This window comes from Mchenga conophoros, linkage group LG6 (assembly GCF_057382185.1).
Source record: "Mchenga conophoros isolate Kocher_MC1m ecotype Shallow Benthic linkage group LG6, M_conophoros_male_GT1.1, whole genome shotgun sequence".
NCBI lineage: Eukaryota > Metazoa > Chordata > Actinopteri > Cichliformes > Cichlidae > Mchenga > Mchenga conophoros.
The window spans coordinates 26,933,554-26,955,720 of NC_140531.1; the positions used below are offsets into that span (position 1 = coordinate 26,933,554).

At 43.2% G+C, this 22,167-nt stretch overlaps 1 protein-coding gene across 13 annotated transcripts in view; it reads right to left on the reverse strand.

The window, feature by feature from the left end:
* Positions 1-22,167, reverse strand: part of LOC146572769 (nuclear factor 1 X-type-like) — a 116,031-nt gene that overhangs the window by 70,509 nt on the left and 23,355 nt on the right. For 10 of the 13 annotated variants that reach the window (XM_085277144.1, XM_085277148.1, XM_085277151.1 and 7 more), the window contains one exon: positions 1,668-2,199. In XM_085277144.1, coding sequence (XP_085133270.1) covers positions 1,668-2,199 — 532 coding nt within the window. Of the gene's footprint in view, positions 1-1,667; positions 2,385-3,024; positions 3,893-7,076; positions 7,326-22,167 lie in introns of those variants that run through there. The other 3 variants (XM_085277149.1, XM_085277152.1, XM_085277153.1) reach the window with 3 other exon arrangements.

Below are 22,167 nucleotides of genomic sequence, written 5' to 3' on the forward strand. Positions count from 1 at the left end.
GCATTTGGCTAGAGTAATGTTAATGCCCAGTGTAAGAGTTGTGCCTCGGCAGACACGAGCGCGCGCGTGTGTGTGTGTGTGTATTTGGACAGTGATTGGGATATGCTGTATATATATGTGCGGGTTGAGTCACTGTTTGAAATTTCCAGAAAATTCCAGCTGACATAATATTAGGTCATGAGTGTGTGTTTGTATATGTAGCCAGCAAATGGTTAAGCAGTGTGTATTTGGAAGATTTGGCTGTGAGATATATTATGTGTGTGTGTGTCTGCGTGTGTGTGGCTTCTCTGACAGTTTTTTTTTTTTTTTTTTTGCAATGTGGGGGGGAAAACTACAACACAGCCAGTGTTTTGGCTGTGTGTGTGAGGAGTATGCGCACTGGAGGCTATAGTGATGTTTGGCCGGGTGTGAGTGTGTGTATCCATGATGGTGGCTGCGATACAACAATGTTTGGCTGTATTAAACTGTATCTGTGATAGTCCTTGGCCGAACGTGTGTGCTGTGTGGGTGTGTGTACGCAATCGTGACTAAAACCGTGTTTGCCTTTACGTGTGAAAGTGCGCTGCAGAGATGACAGAGTTGTTTTTCTTTTCTTTTTTCCTTTTTTTTAAAAAGAGTGTGTGTGTATCTTTATTTAGCTGTGTTTGTATGTGTGTGTATGGGTGTGAAGGTGGCTGCAATAGTACTGGCTGTCTTTGAGCATTGGCGTTTTGTGTGTGAGTGTGAGTTTGGCAGCCAGGTCCAACGTGGTGCTAACGTTCAGGCAGACGGTGAAGGCGGCAGCAGCCTGCGGCCTGAGAGCAGGAGGCTCACGGCTCTGTTCGCTTTCTCTCTCTCTCTCACACACATACACACACACATAAATACACAAGCACACACACAACCTGGGCTGCGGCCAAATGATGATTTCTGGCTACAATGGCCTTACCATGGCAGATATACCTCGACAGACTGTGTACAATACTATAAACAGTGACTCTTCTTTGTGCAAAATTCATTGCGCAAAAAACACAGAAATTTCATCTCATAAAAAAACAGTCACTCAAACACACACAGACACACACAAGCATGCAAATTCTTTCCTAGGAAAAAAACAAAACACACACACACACAAAATACATGCTCATATGAAGCCGCAAATGCCTCGCTCAGAATAATGAACGCTTACTTGCCAGAGCACGCTGGACGTATGCCCCTGACACACACTAACAAATTCTTTTTTATTACTGTTGATACTACGTTGTCATGTAAACAAACCCCAAGAAACAGATGAAGAAAAGAAAAATATTAAAAGAACAAAAACGTACCCGCTGTTTTCTGTGGGAACAAAAGCAAGCAGGGACTTTCACTTTGTTAATCTGAGAGATAAATCTTTACTTTATTATTTTTTTCTTACCTTTTAACTGCTTAGTTATTACTTTAACGTTCCCTCCGTAGTAGTAAAAAGGGTTTTATTATGTCTCTGAATATTTTTACTTTTACGTTATTCTTTTTATGTTTTTTGTCATTTTCTATATTTTACTATGTTGCAAATTATAGTGTGTTGTGTTTCAAATTGTTAAAATGTTAGCGCGATCCTAAAAGCACACCGACATGATTACATGTGGCGAGTGTTTACGTGCTGGCATCCCTCTCAATTAGTGTCTGATGTCCAGTTTCTCACATACCTGGCGTGTGGACGAAGTAGGCCAGGTAGAGGTCCAGCTCCTTGACGGACACTCCGATGTGGTGTGGCTGGACGCACAGGCCAGGGTTGGTGCACTGCGGTGACTTGACCAGTCGTTCTCCGTCCGTGCTCTCCAAGGGGCTGCCCTTAAACAGGATGACCATCACCAGGTCCAGCCGCCACACCTTGTCAGCCTGGCGCAGGCAGTCGATGCGACGTATTTTGCCCTTCTGGTCGGGGTTGGACAGCACGCAGCAGGGGGGCTTTTTGCCCGTGATGGTGAGCACAAAGTCCTCACGGAACTCAGGCCGGATGTCCTTGCGGAGCTTGGCCAACAGGCGTGAAGCCCACTTCTGCTTGATCTCTGGCTTCTCTCCCAGCAGTTCATCCTTCACTGCACGCTCTTCCTCCTTGGACATGCGCTTCTCGTGCTTTTTGAAGTATTTACGCTTGCGGGCCTGCAGGTTGAACCAGGTGTAGGCGAAGGCGCGGACATGGGGCAGAAGGGCCTCGATGAAGGGGTGGAATTCATCCTGGATGAGGGAGGAAGATGGGGGGAGGGTGGATGAGGAGAGGGAGGAGGGGGGGAAGCAGGAGGAGGCATTGGAAAGAGAGGGGGAGAATGGGGGAGAGAAGGATGGGGAGAGAGGGAGAGGGGGTGAGGAGGGGAAGAGAGAGGAGAGGCAGTTAGCACCGGCGCGCAGCATGGAGGAGCGGCGCCTGCTCCGTGTGAGTGGAGGGAGAGAATGAGAGGCGCAGAGAGAGAGGGAGAGAGAGAGAGAGAGAATGAGAGAGAGAGAGAGGGAGAGAGAGAGAGAGAGAGAGAGAGGGAGACGGAAAGATACCTTGCGCTCTCTAATACAGACACATCGCACCGAAGGACACACTTCACAAACCACTGAACAACACATCACTGAATGACTGAGGTAAGAGATGAGACAGAAAAAATATGAGACTTGTCTCCATGAGATATTTGTGTAAATGTTGTTTGTCTGGTTAAATATAAACAAATGTGCTAGTTATAAATAAAAAATAGTGCCATCCTAATCCATTACTAAACATAAACAGTATTATTCTCAAAAGCAGTATAGTAAGTATCAAAAAGTCAAGTAAAAACACAACATTTCTAAAACATAATCCAAACTGACCACGCATATTATACAATGCTTAAAACACTAACATAATCAAGAAGAACGCACATGCCAAATTCTGATTAATAAAATTAAAGCCGTCTCGCTGAAAAGCCACAACATAAAATATTTGTCCATAAATAATACAACTGCGCCTGCACTCAAAAGTGCTTAACAGTAACGATCAAAAAATATTTGTGAATAAAACAAGAATTACATGGTAGTTACCATTTTGCTCTCTCATCATAAATTCACCCCGTCGATTGCAAAGAAACTTAAAATGCAGAGCCAGTACAATAACTGGATTGTAGAGTCAAAAAAGGCGCTGAAGTAATGCTGAAAACAAAAGAGTGAGGGGAAAAAAAAGAAGCAAAAAAAAGAAGCTGATAAACTGTCCAATAAAAGCAGCAGGGGGCAAAAAAGCTGAGAAAGAGGAGACAGGCCAGGGGGTGCAGTGTAATACCAGCACAAGAACACAGGAGGTACTGTAGCAAGAGCTGCAGGAGAGGTGCTGTGCAAGAGCAGAGCAGAAGGAGTGTAGAAAGTTTAGCAATCTCTGTGTCTAAAAGGATGAAAAAAAGGAGCTGGGTGTGCACAAATAAAATAAAACAGATAGTGCAGCAAAATAATAAAATTGTCAAAAATTAAAACAAGCTTCTTTCTTTGTTTGCAAAAACATGCAGAGAAAATATCTTGATGAAAAACAAAAATAAAAAAAAAATGGCTGGCAAAGCAGCGCGTGCTATTGGTTCAATTCTGATCTGCATAAGACTCACGCAGAGGGAGAGAGAGAGCTGGACAAGGGGGGTGCGGACAGAGGAGAAGAAGGGAAAAAAAAAACAAAAACAAGAGGACCGAATCAATGTTGGAAGACTGTGCACGACCGCTGGCAAACCCGAGTGCAGCTTCTTTTTTCCCCCTCTTTCTCTCCAACTCTGTCTCTCTCTTTCTCTCTTCCTCTCCACTTTCCGTCTCTAACCATTGACTGAGTCTGTGCCAACACGCAGAGGGCCCACCTATTTGGCATCGAGTCTCAAACAGCCCAGCCAATACGCACGCTCAAAGCACTGAAAAGGAGGGAAGAGAGAGATGGCAGAGGGAGAAGCAAAGAGGTGGGGGTGTGGATGGTTGGTGGCTGGTAGTGGAGAGAGGGCGGGAGGGGGTGGATTGTGTGTGGTGCAGGCAGAAGGCACGTCATTAGCCAAACAGACAAGTTCCAATCTAGTGCAAAGGCAAAGTCCAGAGGATATTAATTTTACATGCATCCAGACAGCACCCGCCTCCTAAAGCTCCCCCCCCCCACACTTCTCCCTCCCTCACCACCTTCGTCACCAACATGGTCACAGCCATCCCAACAAACCAGCTCACTCTCTAACTGCACCCCCCACTCCTGAAACACCCCTCTCCCGCTCTCTCTCTCTTTCTCTCTCTCTCTGCTCGCGTTACACCACCTTGGCATGGGATGGCATGAGAAAACACAGACCCAAAATCCCACTAGACCCTGAGACCAGCAGCTGCTCCTGGATTTACCACACAAACAAAGAGAGGAGGGGGGAGAAAAAGACCCCCCTCCACCCCCCAAAACAAAAAATACCATCCAAAAACATGCTCTCCTGTTTCAAAATGCAGTCTTACATCCAAACTGGCCCCTTCGCCTCCTTTTTTTTCCTTTTCCTGTTACTCCACTTTAATAGCTCCAGCACCATAGAAACAGAAACACATTAAAAGTTTCTGTTATCAAATTGGAGAGTTGTCTTGTTTGTGGGTGAGAAGCTGGATCTGATTGACAATGATGCCTCAAAATGCTGTGGTGGATGGGTTTATGCAAGTAGCCTATATAGCTTAAGCCTTATAAAACTATCAAAAACAGACTACACAGCTTCCTGTAATTGCAAAGTTGAGTCGAATGCATTCAGCTTTAGATATGCTGGTCTTTATAATAGTAAGGACAATAATATTTTCATTCTGCAGCCAGTTAATTGCCCATATTTTCATCGTGCTGCATTATGAATCCCACAATGACACATAATTGGGACTTAACAGCAGCAGAAAGTGAGGGAGCATGGGCCTGCGTAGCTGCTCTGGACAGCAAGTTGTCTCATCCTCATTGGCTGACTCACACGACCTCAGAGGTACAAGCTGTGCCCAGAGCACCAGGCGAGAAATATCTGACACAAAGGCTCCCACCGAGGGCCGATTCAACATAATCGGATGCATTTGTCAGAAAAATAATATCTCTGTGATGATTTGATGTGAAATACGTAAGGGCTGCTCCACTCCCTAGAAGTGCATTTAAATGTCATTCTCCCAATTTACAAAAAAGGAACACATTTACCCATTTACGCAGTCCAAATTACATGAATTAGTCCACAAGGCTCACAGGAATTACAGAGACATTGTCAAAACTGGAATCTTGACAGTGGGCAGCCATAAAAAGCTAACTTGTCATGTGGCAAAGTTGAGGGTCCGTTCATTTGATTGTGAGTTGAAGCCCCCTGCTGTGCAACGGGACAGGCTGTCTGTGTGAACGCCCTACAAAGGCCAGAGTCCTCTGGTTGGCTCCCAGGACCATCAGATTTAGCCTGGCCTGCTCCCTCTGTCAGCGTCTGACAGAGGAGCTGCAGCCTGGATGACTGGCTGGTCCACTGAATGGCTGACAAGCTGGCTGCCAGGTTGGCTGAAAGGCCGCATGACGGGCTGGGTGAATGACTGGTTGGCTACCCAGGTGGGTAGCTAGCTGGCTAGTTGGTTGCCTGGCTGGCTGGCTGACTGGCTGCTACTGTTGGGGGAGGAAGGGGGGTACAGACCCCATCTGGACCAGGCTGAGCCGGGCCGGGTGCCGATTGTTCGTGCTAGCATACGCCTGCCTCACACAGCCACGCTGAACACGTGAATAATGTGGGAATGAGAGAAGATGGTGGAGGCAAGAGAAAGAAAAAAAAAACAGGCAAATGGAACATGAGGAGATGGAATTAAATAGGATGTGTGTGTTTGTTTTTGTTTTTGAAGAATAATAACGGAGGTGTGTTTGCCACTTATTTGAAAAGACTGAAGGGATCTAGACTTTTTTAATGAATGGGCCACAGACAAAGAACAGGAGAGCTATGTGCCAAGCACTGCAGTTACTTCCTCAATATCATCACATTACTGACAAGCGAAATGATAACCAAGATTCATATCAGGGAAATGAAAACCAATCCATTGTCCGAAGCGACGTGTTTTCTTTAGCGGATGAGCCCTGAGACATTTTTTGAACAACATAACTCCTGTTAAATCTTCATACCGCAAAAACAGGATGAAAAACTGAAGGTATCCTATTACGAGATAAAATTTTATCTGTAACATTAAGCAAATAAACTGCAGATACTATGCAAAAAAACAATACCCCTACCAGCCCCCCCCTATAATCACTCTAAAAGAAACAAAAAAACCCTTTTAAAATCACTTAGTTAAATCTGCTACAGGGCCTCCTTCTTATGATCATAAACTGGACCAAATGCAAAATTATGCACAGCCATTGAGGTTTGTGCACAAATTGCAGTTAAAGAAAAAAAATCTTTTATTATTTTGGCTAAGAAATCAGTCTGTGTGGCACCCCGCTGTTTAATGTGTCCTTTTTTTGACATTTTCAAACCCGCAGCTCCTTCAGCTCATTAAGGAAGATTTCTCCTGTTTGCCCACAATTCTTCACGGCAGAAGAAACAGTGGCAGTTTTTCCAGGCCTGAGCCACGGCGCTCTGTAGGTATCTGCGCTGCAATAATGTAAGAGAGCGCTCCTCTTATCTCTGCATGCCATGCTCTGTCTTTCAGAAAATGACGACCTTTGTTCGGTCAGTCCGGGCGAGCCAATCTCCACTCACTCCACTCCGCTCCAGCCCTGACACGTTACAAACGCAGAGAGCAGCAGAGAAATGAAATCCAAACTCAGGTTTTATTGAGGCTTCAAGCACCAACAAAACACCAGAGTTAAGAAACCTATAAAAAAATAAATAAATCACCGTGTTCAACAATTCGGAGAAAATTAACAAGAGCGCTCCGTTTGAGTTTACTCATTAAACCAGTTTGTCACGTAAGGCTGGCTCGGGGATTACTTTAACTGTTTAAATAGCAGGGGCTACGAAATGAGTCCAAAAATTGAATTAAAATAGCATTAAATTCGAGTCAACATTAAATCCTTTAAATGAGAAAAACCCCTCTGTGTGGCCTATCCTCCATCAGAAAAGGACCTGCACCTCGTCTTCCTACATTTCCCAAAACACTATGAAAATTAATACTCTCACCTCTGAAACAACGAAGCCCACCATTTTCACCATCTTCAGAAAAAGAAAGGCAAAAAATGTTTAGCGTTTGGTTCTTGGCTGATAGCGCCCGTTAACCTCCACGACCGTCGTTCCCAGCATCCGTCGGTCTGTTTCTGAATTAGACTTTTTATGTTGCTCTGTAAAAATAAATTGCAGGCCTTGAAGTCGACTGCTCTAAATACGAAACCTGTTCAAATCAAACGTCCCTCTTTCTCACGCCAAAAAAAGAGCTCTGAGGCTGTCTCTGTTGAGAGGCCTACCCACTACAAAGGGGGTCAAACTAATGATAAACTAATAAAAATGTATGCTAGTTCAATTCCTGCTGCTAACATAGGCTTAGCATTAGGCTATAAAGTGTGACCTCTGTGAAAACACATGTTAATCAGAGTAAAATCAATCACAGCTGCTCTAAAGCGTTTATGCGGCTTGCTTCTTTTTTTTTCATTACATATTTATAAAGAGCCTCAATTTAGCTATAAGAAATATCGATCGATTTTAGAAAGGAGCAATAGTTTCTACCCGCCTCAGTGTTTACGATGCAATTAATTTTAACAAGCATAACTTTGGCCTGTTTCCCCACATTGTCGTGTTTACCTGAGATGAATTTGCGGTATCAGTCTAAGTGTGCAAATAAATATCAAAGGAGCAAAAATAAACTCAGGACACGTGGGAGGAAATTTCTCGACACTTAGGCCTGCTTTATGCCACATCCTGCACGCTGAGGTAACAGTAAGAAAGCAGACATTACATTCTTACATTTGATGTCAGTGTTTTGCAGGTGAAATATTTCAGGTTAATAGCAAAAAAGGGTGTTTTATTTATTTTCTTCTTTTAAATTGTGTGATTCAAAGTCATGCAGAAATTTAAAAGAAAAACTTAAAACAAAATTCATGTAATAAATGTCATTTGCTCATATTTTCTTCATGACCTAAATAATTTACATTTTTAGAGATTATTCAAATTTTAAAATCTGAGCTTTTTATAACAAGTTATTTTTTTAACCTTACTTGTAATTGCCAAAATAGATTAAATGCTGTCAATTTATTATACATTTGAAACTAAGTAATACCAAAGACTTTTTAAAACTTTTTCAAGGGAGACATAATTTTTTCTTTAATAAGTTATTTTAAAAAGTGTTTTTTTTAGCAATAATCAGTTAAAAAGGGGCATCATGAATGTGTATTATATTTTATAGCTACACCTAAATGTACCACTGCTCCAAATGTTGTTTTTATTTTATTTTACAATATATTTACTATAATATAAATTGAACCTAAACTTAAAATAATGTTTTAAGATTATGCAACCATATTGCTGAACGCCAGATTTGTCTGTTGAAGTTATATTTCTTTCACAGGTTTTCTGTTATTTTATATCTAGATGATCCTGTAAAATCAGGCTACACACACACACACACACACACACACACACACACACACACAGAGAGAGAAAAGGAGAGAAAGACGGAGAGAAAGCTCGTGAAATTTTCAGCACATCAGGACATGTCACAACTGTAATTCAACTTTGACATCTGTTGTGTAAAATCACATATTGAAAAAGACTATGGTGATATAAAGGAAGCACTGTGAGAGATCTGAATCATTTTGTGTGTGTGTGTGTGTGTGTGTGTGTGTGTGTGCATGCATGCATGTGCAAGTGTGTGTGTGTGTCTTCAAAAAAAACCATTTTCGGTTAAAGTTTCTTCAGTTGTTTTTGCTTTTTATAGGAATCAAATATTTTTCAGAGACTTGGTGAAACATGGAGTTCTAACTATTTTATGCCATATGTGTATAATGCCTTTTTAAAATTTGTACACAAAAGAAAATGGAAACAGCAGAGAGAAAAAAGTTTCGGTAAGAGAAATTTTCATGTTTCCTTCATATAAGAAACATGGGAAAATCGGGTGCACAGAGAGGACGCCTGATTGGATGTATCATCTCGCCATTAGAAGGTGGAAATTTAGTGACCTCACTGTTCTCGGAGATATTAAAAAAGGAACATCGAGAAGTTCATATGAAATGCGATTTCCTTGGGAACGCTAACAAAATTTATTTCCTTTTTTGTTCCATCACATTCAGACACAGACACACAGCATTTCTCTTGAAATGTCCTCCTTAATGTCTCATCCCTGCCACTCATTCGCTTTTGTCCTCAAAACCTTTTCATCCATTTCAATCCTTGGAAGAATTAAAAAAAGGAAAAACTTCCTCTTTTTCTGCTCTCTTCCTCCCAACGGCACAGATTGATGTTAAAAGTGTGTCTGCGCATCGTGTGTAATTACGCCTGTTTACACACTGAAGCATTACTATGTGTGAAAGTCTGGAAGCCATTTGTGGCATGAGGCTGAGAGAGAAAGACAGAGCAAGCGAGCTTTAAACAGCTCCAGAGACACAAGGACTGATAGCAAGCCGGGGCTTCTGACACAACTGCAGACCTGGGTAATTTTATACTCAAATATGTTTTCTCGTTTGTATGACGGGTTTGTCTTGCAGACTGTTTCAGCCTCAAATGTAAGCACATCAAAGATAAGCTCAAGGGCTCTTTGTGTTTCTTTTTAAGTATCCAAAATTTGTTCAGCCAGGATTTTCCTGAGGTTTATGTGGTTTTTCTATGACTCTGGTCCATTTGCATAAATTTCACCTTACACAGTTAATTGTAAACAGGGCTTTAACCTCACAAGTGAGTCATACTCCCAATTTATGTTCTGAAAATGTTTGGAGAACAGAATTAAATTTGGAGTCGGAGAACACAGCTTGTTAAATATATCTGAATTTTTCTCTTTAGATGTGGCAAACGCTAAATGTTTTGTGGGCACTTTAAAGAAGGCTGCGTGAAACGTTAGACTTTTGCCCCTCTGATCCAAAACTGGATGCTAATCCTGATATCAGTGCCGTCAATTAGAAAGAATGTTTAGATATTACAGCGCGATGGGAGCGCTCAAACTAAATTAGGAGGATCTGCACTGCATTTTGCAAACAACGATTTAATAAACCACTCCGACATGTAGCTGCAGCTAGACGGTATGGTATAGGATTACTCGCAGGCAATTCCTAAATGAATACATACAGTATAGATTACTACCGTATGTGTGGTTCTGTAGCGTCACCAAATGCACACGCGAACGAACAGATACTGCTGGAGGTGGCATTTTCCGACAGGACATTGCAATAGAACTGAATACAGCAATTCCCCTCGACAAGGGCAGCCATTCTTGATAAGGTCAAGTAGGCAGTGTGGCACTTAAGAGTGTGCGTGCGTGTGAAACACAGAGAGAGAGATTGAGGGGGGATGACAGAGTGTGGCAGCTTTCTGCCTCAGTAAAGGGAAGCCATAACGTCTGTCTCACACTTTCTGTCTCACTCCAAACTGAAGTGCATGCTGCACACACCTACAGCGTTCCAGTCGGCACATGCCAGCGGCACAGACTGGCTACCGTGCCCTGCCTACAGCTGCAGCAAGGGCTTTGAACCTCATGATTAGCAAATACAGCAGGAATCGAGCAGATAATGAAACCAGATATCCCCTCCCCGCCATGCCCTGCTCCAGCAGTAGCCAAGGCCTGCTACTCCTCGCACAAGAGATGCACTATTGAGAGACTTTCTCTCTCACTCTTTCACTCCCCCCTCATTCTTTTATTCCTCCCTGGTCCTCGTTCTGCCAGTCGGCAAGGCGAGATGCCAACCTCTCCCCAAAGCTGGGCAGAGTGCCCTTACCCTTTATGCAAATGATTCACCACTAGCCCAACACACACATTCATTCCGTGCCCCCCACCATCACCTACTCCTCCATTCCTTCATTTATTCCTTTCACCTCTTACTCTGCAATCCCTCTCTTGCTAACACTTTCCCTTTCCTGCACTTCATCTTGTTGTTGCACTTCAACTATCCCTCCCTCTGCTTTTTGCTGCTTCACTCACACTCTCACTCCGACCAATTTGCCTGAGCTCCCCCTTTCTTTCAGCTGCTATCCATCTTCGAGCATCTCTCTCCCTCCTTTCACCGTGGAACTCCTTTTTCTCGCTGCCTCTCCCTCGCGCAGCTTGACTCACCCAGATTCAAACTTGTGCACTCATTCCTCGCCCGGTTTCAGACAGGCAAGTGCAGAAACTAGCTTTACCCTCTTTCTCTCTCTCTCGCTCTCATACAGCCACTCATGCTATAACACATACCCTGTTTATATTTCTTAAAGGGAAAGAGTCTCTTCCAGAAATCCCTGTTTTTCTTGATCTCTTCCAGTTTTTATAACCATTATATCATCTGTCAGCATTTATCGCTAAGTAGATTGTTTGAAAGAAACTGTTTGGCACGATTGTCCGTATATTTCCTGTGAATTTATTACCTGTTTTGTGTGACTGATTGCTTCCTTGATTTTTCCCTGAGTCTTTGTTCAATCTATTAACACTCTCTTTTCACAAAAGGGGAAAAACTGCATGAGAGAAATTAGATTTGACATAATTACATGTTTTAAAATTAGCGTTCTTCTTCTTTTTTTAAAAATACAATGCTTTCAGAGATTACAAGTGTAGCAAAATAGACTTTCAAATAAAATGAAATTGCTACAGCATTTTGTCACTAGACTGGCAGTCCGTCTGCTTTTTGTGGCTTCATTTTAGTTGGTTAAGAGTCAAATAGTCTGAAAACAATTTTTTATAATTCATAATCGAGTTTCTAAATGTAAAAACACACTTTTAGCTTTTGTTTTTGGGAAGCCGATGTTTTACAAGGACATAAAAGCACTGCAGATTGAAATTAACTGGATGAAAAGGGCTTTTATGGAGGAAATAACCCTAACAAACAACAGCCCGGTGACCACATGTACAGCTAGAACACTAAAAATGTTTGGAGCACTGACCCCCTGGCGTTACAATCCAAGTTCCACATCAGCTCCCTATCAGGAACTCCGAAGCTTGCAGATTTAATTCTGCTTATCATATAAGTTGGAGTTTCGCCCTTGATAGGTTGGCACTGTGAGGGTTAAACGGTGCCCGCTCCCTGTGGCATGATATGAGCTGGGCCTTTGCCCGCGCACTCTTGCTCGTCTGCACTAAGTTGGTGTTAGGGGTTAAGAGTCAGTTGCTGCTCCAAGTGGCTTCCTATGTGACTCTGATCCCATTAGGGCTAAAGGTGTCTGTTCCATATGGCCTCCTGAGAGCTGGGTCTTAATCTCTGCAATGCTTGATGGGGTTTGGCTCTTGATAGCAAGTTATGCATATCTCTAAGGCAGCAGTTTAAGGGTTAAAGGTCGCTTTGCCCATTTTGCACGGCACTGCCTATAGGGGCAGCCACCATGCCAGGCCAGAGGAAACTGAGAACACAAACACACGTGAAGTGAGAAACAAAGAGCCCTCAACCACACACACACAAATCATTGTGAAAGTTAAATCCTCTCAAACCAATGCTTTTCTTTTTTAAAGATGAATCTTCCATAAAAGCCAGGGGGAGGACAGACAGACACACCATGCAGACGGGCGCCTCTGGGAGAGTGTGTGTGCAGTTATCTCCTCTGTGACCACGCTTATTGACTTCCCCAGCCTAAACTACCACCTCGCTCAGACCTCAGGAGCACCACAGCACCACAGGCAGACAGCCATAAGTACATGTCCTCAGAGGGGACATAAAGTGGCGGGAACCCACCTCGATAAAAAGGCACCTCACAGCCTGGGAGGAAAAAATGAGGAAGGGAAAAAAAAACCTGGATACTGATCCAAACTTTAAATTAAGTTAAGAGTTTCACATATACTGACGATGCATATGTATTTGATTGTTGCAGTTATTACTAAAAATGCCATTTTCTCCACTCTAATTTATAGAGTATAAGTGCAATTATGAAAGTACAATTTAAAACAAAAGAACAGTATATCCTTTTACGCTGCAGTATATGGAAATAACTACATAATAGCTTGCATCTGGTTGATTTATAGGTGGTATTTTGCAATTGCCCTTAGCTAGAAAATCCCCCTATTGTGTTGAGAGTTGGTATAACATGTAAGTGGAGTACTGTTTACATGTAACCAAATGTGCCCTTGCAGTCCTTAAACTGGATCTTGCCAGATATGTCCGTGTGTGTGTGTGCGTGTGTGTTTTAATTCAAGTATCCTGCTCAGTTTTATTGTTCTAAAAACAAAAAAAATATTCGTCACTACAAAAAAAAAGTATTCCTGCAATATTATTTTAAGCGAAATTTACAGTTTTGCAGAGACTTGATAAACCTTCAGCAAAACCGGTCCGGTATGAAACAACAGGCAGTCTCCATTTATAAACATGTGATTGTATGAAAAGATAGTATCACAGAAAAGTGAGCCAGAAGGAAAGAGCTGGACTGAAAGCAGCAAGAGCTGCCACGTCAGATGCTGCTGAAGCTTCTTGGCTGTCAGGACTGAAAGACACACACGCAGAAAGATACACACACAACTGCAGTATGGCCTCCACAGACACACACACACATGCGCGCGCACACAGAAACACACCACTAACTCAAATACATACGCACACGCGCACACAAAGAAGGGTTTGCCTTTGCAGTGCTGTTTGGGGAGTTGGAGTCATCAGCCAAGCCTGACACCCCTGCTCAGTGTAGCCATCACCGCTGTCTTTCTGTGAGTCAACATGGATGGAGCCGCTCCATCAACAACACAAGCCGGCCCTAATAATAAAACGAGCAAATCCCTCACTCCAGTTTGCCTGCCATACGCCAGAGAGGGCCTGCCCGGGGTCTGATCATATCCTGTTAGGATTGCTTCTGGATTTGCACTTATAATTTGGTTACACTCTTCAAGCATTCAAATAAATATTTTGTTTACTAAATTTCAGTTACGGTATTCAAATGCTTTTAAAAGTCCCTGTGACCAGATTGTTGTAACAGTATATGCAAAACGTCCAAACATTTATTCGCATACACAGAGAAGAAAGCACAGTATGCCCTGGATCAGATGCAAAATAGGATTTGGCCTCATCTTTATTTAGGCTAGCTTTCCCATTCCTGGAGAAATTGCATTATTGAATACAACAACACCATTGTTTCAGCAAATTTTAGACGGGCTTTCGGCTTTATGTATTTCCAGAGAGGAAAATCAAAATGTGAACACCGTTTTTCACTCTGAAGCAGAGAAAAGGCTCTTGTGCAGAGATTTGATTCTCCAGATAGCACTTGGCACCGTTTGCCTACTCTAAGTACTATAATATGGTTATGATGCATTAGCATTCCTTCACATCACCAAAGAAACCCAATATGTGTATATCAAGTATTTTAGACAGCGGAGGAACAGAAAAGAGGCAGAACGAGAAACAGAGAAGGGAAGGAGGTCCAGAAGATGGAAAGCCAGGTAAAGGATTAGCATAAAAAGCCAATAGGGAGTAAAAAGTTGCCCATTGAGCAGCATTCCAATGGACAAAGCCTGGTGAATGGTGAAACTGTTTAAGATAGCTCGTGCTGTTCTCAGGAGAGGCAGACAGGGAGTTAGTAAAGTGGCTTTTAAGCTCACCAAATCCAACATATCCCAGATAAGACTATGGCTCCTCCTGAGGGAATGAAAGAAAGGAGAGGGGGCTGGAAAGAATGAGGTAAAATACACAAGAAATGGTTGAGGTAACAGATGTAATGCGAGCAAAAAAGAGAGCTGGGGGAGTTGATGAGGAATGATAGAGAAAAACAAAGATAGGCAAACACATCTATTAAAAAAAGGGGGGGCAGAAAAAGAAAAAAGTACAAAGAAATGAGGTGTGCTTGAGCCCGTCTCAGAGAGTGCAGTGAATGAACCCAGAGACACCGAGCGGCCCTGCCTTCGTCTCCAGCGGGATTTTATCACCTGCATGAAAAGCAGCTTGAACACACATTGGCCAACATCATCAATCTCCGCTCGGCTGTGTTATAGGAGGAACCTGCGCAGGCTCTTTATGTACCTTTTAATGCTTGGATACTTTTCAGGTAACAAACTCATGAAGTAAAGTTGCAAAACTCCTTCTAAACGCACACGTATTTACAATTCCTTAAAAAAAAAAAAATTTCACCCGACAAAAAAGGAAAAAAAAACATTTTCTGTTTTTTTGGATAGTTTACAATCTTAACTGCACCACTTAAAAGACAGGAGACAGGTGCACACATGCACACAGGCCAGAAATTAGAGAGTAAACAAACAAGGGTTCATTTTAATCATCCCTAGCCTGTTTATTTAGCACCGGTCAGGATTTAACTAATAAACCTTTTTAAACTCCATTGCAAAAATTCCTTCTTTTTCGACTGCAGGAAGAACATTCAAACAGTATTAATTCCTCTGCTGGGAAAAGGGACAGCCTTTTCCCGGAGCAATCCATAACATCTGAATATAAAAATAAATATGAAGAGCGGGCGCGCTCGTAACCCCAAAGTGAGGAGGGAAAAAACCTGCCGGGAAGTTTGATAGTGCTGTATGTTTTTCCCCTGTTTCGCTAGCATCTGGGACCTTTTTCAGTTACTCTTGCTGTGTTTGAGTACTTTAAACTGCCACCATTTCTCTTTTTGCCGACCTCCTTATTAATTTTAATCAGTCTTTTGATTAAGGTTGCCCTATTCTATTTCTGTCTTCTTTTTCTTTTTTTTTCAATCTTTTCCGTCACTCCCTCACTGCCTCTCTCGCTCTCTGCTGGACGCCCCAGTGCCAGTTAACACACCACAAGCCAGAGGGAGGACCGCAAGAATGCTTAAATCAGCATAATTAGGCCTGTGTGTACTTTAAACACACACGTTTCCCCCAGTCCTGGACCCCTGCCACCCGTACACCGCTGTGTACGCAGCCACGGCCTGTCTCTTTGAGTCAATAAACACAAACATATCAGCAGTCAGTCTCACAAACGTTTACACAGTATACACAGGCATACATATGCAATACATGAGGTGAAAAATGATGCAGTATCCTTCTTCCATCCAAATGAAGCTACCTCCCTCATAGAGCTGTCACCCCCCCGCCCGCCCTCCGGGTCCAAACCACCATCACCACACTAACAGTTTGACCCTTTACACTGCGTAGCTGAAGGGGAGGGAAAAAAATGAGTTGAATACGCGGGTGGGGGTGGTGGGGTTTACTCTGCACGTCCGCTCAAACATTTCCATAAGCGAGCCCGGTAAAAATTAAGCACGAGCATGCACTGAAACAATGGCAAGGGATCTCGATTGGGTTTGTGGTTTTGTCCCACACACACACATCTGTATGTGTTTTAGGTTTCAGTGGTGCATTAACAAACAACAGCCTCCCAGCGAATCCAGAGTTCTGAGCTGCATATGGGGATTATCAGTAGTCATTACAGACCATTTAATAGCAATCAGCATAATCAAAAATGAATCAGTCCTATCATGTGAATTTCAGATGGCTAATATCACTGCCTGGATTGATCATATTAGTTAAGATGGAGGACTGATTAGACAATATTTGGCATTTCGTTTTACTTAAATGATCACACGGAGACCCGCACGCTTTGGAAAGAACCTCAAACTCTTTACTCACACATTTATTTTTGTTTCTTTTGGAGTTTTTTTGTGTTTTTTTTTTTTGCCATTTATAAGAATATCTCTATAACAGAGCTGACACCCATGAACGAAGGCGCGCTCAGTACAAAAGTCTGAAAGTCAGCAGCTACACAGCGTTCAGAGGCATCCAATCAAAACATTACACTCCCTCCCACAGGAGTATAAACAGCGACTGCTCCCGAAGAAGCTTCAGGTGCAGATGGACACTGCGAGCGAGGCCTGCACTTGCACAAACAGCTCCAAACACAGCAAACCCCAATCTTGTGAATCGAATGAGAGGAAGCGTGCCAAACATGAGAGGCCGGATACACTTTAATTTATTCGATATTCTAATTTCCTCCCTGAAGTTATGCACAGAGCACAAGTACCTCGTGAAGAGCGATACGCTCACCCCTCTGACTTTGGAAGTACAGTGGCGTTTCCATGGAGTTCATATGTCATGCAAGCAAAACATGGACCTAATTTGATTTCCATTTTTGACATCGGCCGCCTCAAAAACAGATAAATCTTATGTGGCCTGAGCTTAGTTTCTCCAGAGAGTGATTAGAACACTATGCTCGGTCCACTTAAGAAAAAAAAATTGTCAGCAGCATTTGATCAAAGTGGTGTGATACTGTTTATATGAGGGTACACAGTGAAAACTGGCCACAAAGAAGCCACTCTGTGTGTCTCTCTCCCTCTGTCTGTGGCCTCTTTCTCTCTGCCTCACACACACGGGGCACGAGCACACTCATTTCTCTGTTTGTGTGCTCACACAGCTGTGGATCTTGCGCTGGGTTCAACCAAGGTAAAGATATGGTATATTACGCAACGGCTTATAGATTTTTCCACCCCTGGCGAGCTGCCAGCGCTCTCAACAGGAGTGAGAGAGAGAGAGACAGACAGAGTGAGAGGGAGAAAATCAGAGAGCAGCACACTTTGTTCCACAAAGTCTGACTCACTAACTGGATTCCCTGGCTGCAGTTGGAACTACAGACCTCTGTGTCCGCAGATACACTGCGGACACATGGCTGAACAGAAATGTGTGTGCACACACATGTGTGTGCGTTACTTAATAATACGGGGAATTACAATTGTCAAAGAGAATCACGGTGATTGGGAGTTTGCAAGCGCATCCGTAACAAATGTCAGACATGTTCGTTTGGCCCGGTTGATTTTTCGGCTAACGCTCCCGTGGCTGCTGCAGCCCTGCACCGCAATGCCTCTTCTAACTCACACAAATGTACACAGAGCCCAGTCAAAAATAAATGACCTTAGCCAGTCATTCAACACACTGGGCTGTCGTGGCTATACAGCCTGCCCTATATATTGCCATCAATAACCATTTAAAAATACAGTAAACATATTGGCAAAGGCTTAGGTGTCGAACAGTAGCCTGCGATTGCTTTGCTTGCATTTAATTCGAAATGCCTACACTTTTATGATCTGTTTGTTTAAGGAGAACGCCAACTTTTTCCGACGAGGCAAAACAATCACAAGGCTGTTTTAACTGATTGGGGGGGGAAAAAAGCACAAATAAATGTCTTTGACGTGAACAACAGAAATGTGCACACATGACAGACATTTTGGTGCAGACTACTTCCAAAATGAGACTTGGAAGAGTCAGCAAGAGCAGCCCAATCTGTTTTGAATCTGACGCTCGCCTGTCAGGATGATCAATCAGAATGTTTTCTTGATTTTCTTACTGAGTACGTGACATGCATATGTTAATGAAACTTGCACTCTTCTCATATCAGCCTCGTCCATATTTTCCCGCCTGGATTAAGGAAGGAGCCATACTGTTCACACGCAAGGAAACAGAATTGCTTTCACTGAGCTGATTTGGCCTAGATCTCACTCACTGAGGTTTCCCCTACTCTTTTAATTGGGCTCTTGATGCTCGAAATAGGGTATACTTCCTCTAATTAGCTATATCTATAGCGTATGGGAGGGTGATGAATGCATGCATGTGTAAAATCCTCTTTTGAGCAACTCCAAACTAACTAAGAGCTTTAATTTCACGCTAGGCTGCATTGTCCCATTCAGTGGGGTTACCCCCACAAAAAAAAAAGGAAAAAAAAAAAGCCTCTGAGAAAATCAAAAAGAACGAAAAACACACCAACGGGTCACACAGGAGGGGGATGGAGCAAGATATAGGGAGAGGGTGAGACAAACAACAACAACAACTGAAGCTCATCCTCGAACAATGCCGATCACTCACTAACCGTTACTTCTCTTTAAAAGGGAGCTAATTGAGAAGGTGGAGGGGTGTGGAGGAGAAGGAGAAGTGGGGATGAAGGTGAAGGGGAGTCTGTCCCAAGCAGATGCAAGAGCAGCGCACTTCTTTGGCTCTTGCATCTTCTCATCTCTTGATTCCTTAGTGGTTTCTCACATTTCCCTCGTCTGATGATTTCATCTCTTTTGCTGGCAAACTAAAGTCTTTTCACGTTAAATGACTGTAAACTGCTAGTTGTTGCACCTCTGATTCTGAAACCTGAGAAAAAAATAACAGTCTTGCACAGGGAGGATATGCAATTATCAGTCAATCACACGAGCACTTTACACACTTAATTCGTACCCCAGCCAAGATTAAAATTATATCGCATAGTGAGCAAAGCCACAACAAAAGCTCTGAGGGACAATTGTGAAAATTTGATTTTGGAGCATTTTCCACCCCCGTGACAAAAACTGGCAAAGGCTAAAGTCGGAGCAGCGTTCCCAGTATCAGCACAGTGAGGGGATTTCGACTCTGCTGCTGCTGCTCCCGCTCCTGAACGCGTCTGTCTATCAGTCTATAACATTACGTGAGTGTTCATTCTCTTTTCGGATGAGTTTGCGTATCTTCATGCATACATGTGTGTGCAGTATGGCTCGGTAAACAAAACTATCTCAGACCAACATAAGACCGCTATAGGGGCCGCCTGCTACCACTGGCCACAGATCAACCTAAACCTAATCCACACTAGAAGGCAGAGGACAGGGAGGAGGTAACATGTGCACAAGGCCACACATAAACACGCGCATATCGGCCACACAAACACATGCTCATCCATCCAGAGGACAGCCACCTATTACCGGATTGTGCCAAGTGCCTCGGTTAAGCATGATAAATCCATTTTCTATGGGCAGTTGGGAAGACTGCACAGATAAGGGATAAACAGAGCGCCACTGTGTTGGATTTAAATCACCTCCAAGACAGATTCACCCACATTCAAACAAACACACACTGCCATAGGACGACTGTCCAAGAGCTACCTTAGGCTATAGGTCTGGGGCTTTATGGGTCCTTCAATTGCATATTTTTTTCTTTTTTGGTGACGTTACAAACAAAAACTCATAATTTTAGTATAGACTACCGTTTGACACTATGCATGTGATTTCAAAATTTTGAGTAACAATTTAAGTTAATTTAGGCACACATCAATCCCTCACACATATCAGGCACATTTATTGGTAGCCCGTGATCCAAATGTATTTAGACACTGCTAAACTGACATCATCATGTGCCATTTCTTATGCGTTCCTTCGTGCCTGCCTACCAGCTCTCACTCGGGGCCAAGGAGCGTAAGTTGGACCTTGTCTGCCTCTAGCAAAGGATGAATGAGTAAAAAGAACACAGTGTACCCCTGGGTTCTGCCTACAACTCACTGCCTGCTTGCCCTTGGCCTGCAGTTGGCCATTTTCACCCTGCTTACCGTCCACCACAACAGAGCTGTGCCTGCAAACTAGCTATGTGTGCGCAGGATTATAGGGAGTGTGTGTGCATGTGTGGGTGCAAAGTGATGCCGGTAAGGATTGGTATGTTACCAGATCATGCAGACCCACCTCGGCTTACACCAGCAGTCACTGACCGGTCCCAGTGAAACCAGAACCTACGCTGACGCAGGAGAGCCGTGGCCCAAAACGGGACGGAAAAACAAGTACTGTACGCACACAAAAAGCACACACTAGCAGGTAGTTAGCTGTGACGCCATGTGTCTTGAACATTTGACCCTTTGTGACAATGGCGACTTCTAGGTGGAAACAGGAAAAAGAACAATCTCAAAATTCGGCTTAAGAATGAATATTTGATTTGGACAGTCTAACTGTATAGAAACTGGCTGTGTGAATTCCACACAGATTGCCACACATATTGTGCGCTGCTCCATATACAGTGATTCACTTGGCTGTTTGGTTGCGATAAAAATGCTTTTATCTCTATCACCAAAGATACTGTCTGCAACATCTTCACCCCCCCCCCCCCCCACCCCCCACCCCCTCTTCTTGTGCTATTGCTATATGGCACGGCTATTGTAGCCTGTGCACATTTCACTTCATGCTTCTAATGGCTCAGCCAATCGCACATGGCCGAGTGAATTTCAAGGACTCATTTGAAGTCCAAAAAAAAATCTAAAACCCTTAAGAAGTGCGTATAATAGGACATGAATGGCGTATAAGCGAGAATCAAGTGAACAAATAAAAATGTTCTGCGCGTGAACTGCGAGGGGAGCAGTTAAACAATCTCCCGGCACATTGTTAAACATTTCTTATTTTGCGGCAAAAGCTTCAGAATTTGGCGCTAGCAACCCATTTCATTTTGGATAAACGGGACTTAACAGCAGTCTGAAATAACCGAATTCAAAAACGCAGCACATAGAAGTTTTAATTAACGACGCCCCCGCCCCCCTCGACCTTCAAGCCGCATTAAAACTTCATGCAAATGCATTTCCCGTCACAGGGACGTGAAACAATGCCACGCGTACGCAAAAAAACAAAAAACCAACTCCTCCTAATGTTTGGCAATGTTTTGCACCGCTACTTTGGCTCGTCGGTCCGTCACCTACCAGGCTATTCCAAAAAAGCTTTTATCAGCATTAATAATGCATTGTAGGTTGTTTACACCACTTTTACATGTTTTCTGTGATTTGTGAATTATTTACACGACAGTGATCAAGAACAAACTCTTAATGGAGTCACTGGACGAATGTGGAAGGATGGATGGATGGTTAGGCTACAAGCAATCTACATTACGCACGTCAGCATCCGTGTGTACACTCATGTGAACCCCCCCCCCCCCCCCCCCACACACACACACACACAAATGGCGTGTATTCCGTTTTAATGACGCATCAAAAGATAATTAAAAAGAGCAGAGCATAAATTAATGCAAATGTTTAAGTCATGTTTCAATTACAGGTGTGAAAGAAGCAGGATGCACGGGCGTCTTTGGGGTTAATCTTTGACTGGTGTTATCTTAATATACTCGACATACAAACACGAGCTCTCAAGGAGATACGAGAGAATGCAAACAAACCAGCTTTGCTTGATATCTGTCACTAGACGTAGTAACAGCAGCCTAAGCAGATCAATATGTATCACGCATATGGGCAGCACGAGTCCATGCGGCGCTCGTGTGAGAGGATCTGCTGCCAATTAATTTTAATTAATGGAAAGAAAGAGGAAACTCGATGCGGACCTCGCCTCATACCGCCAGGCTCGGAAAATTATCTGTACTAAATATGCAGTAGGGCTGCTGGACTTATTTTACGGGGCAAATCAAATGGGCTATTGATTATTAAATGTCATTCTGACTCTATAAAACCTGCAGACGGCA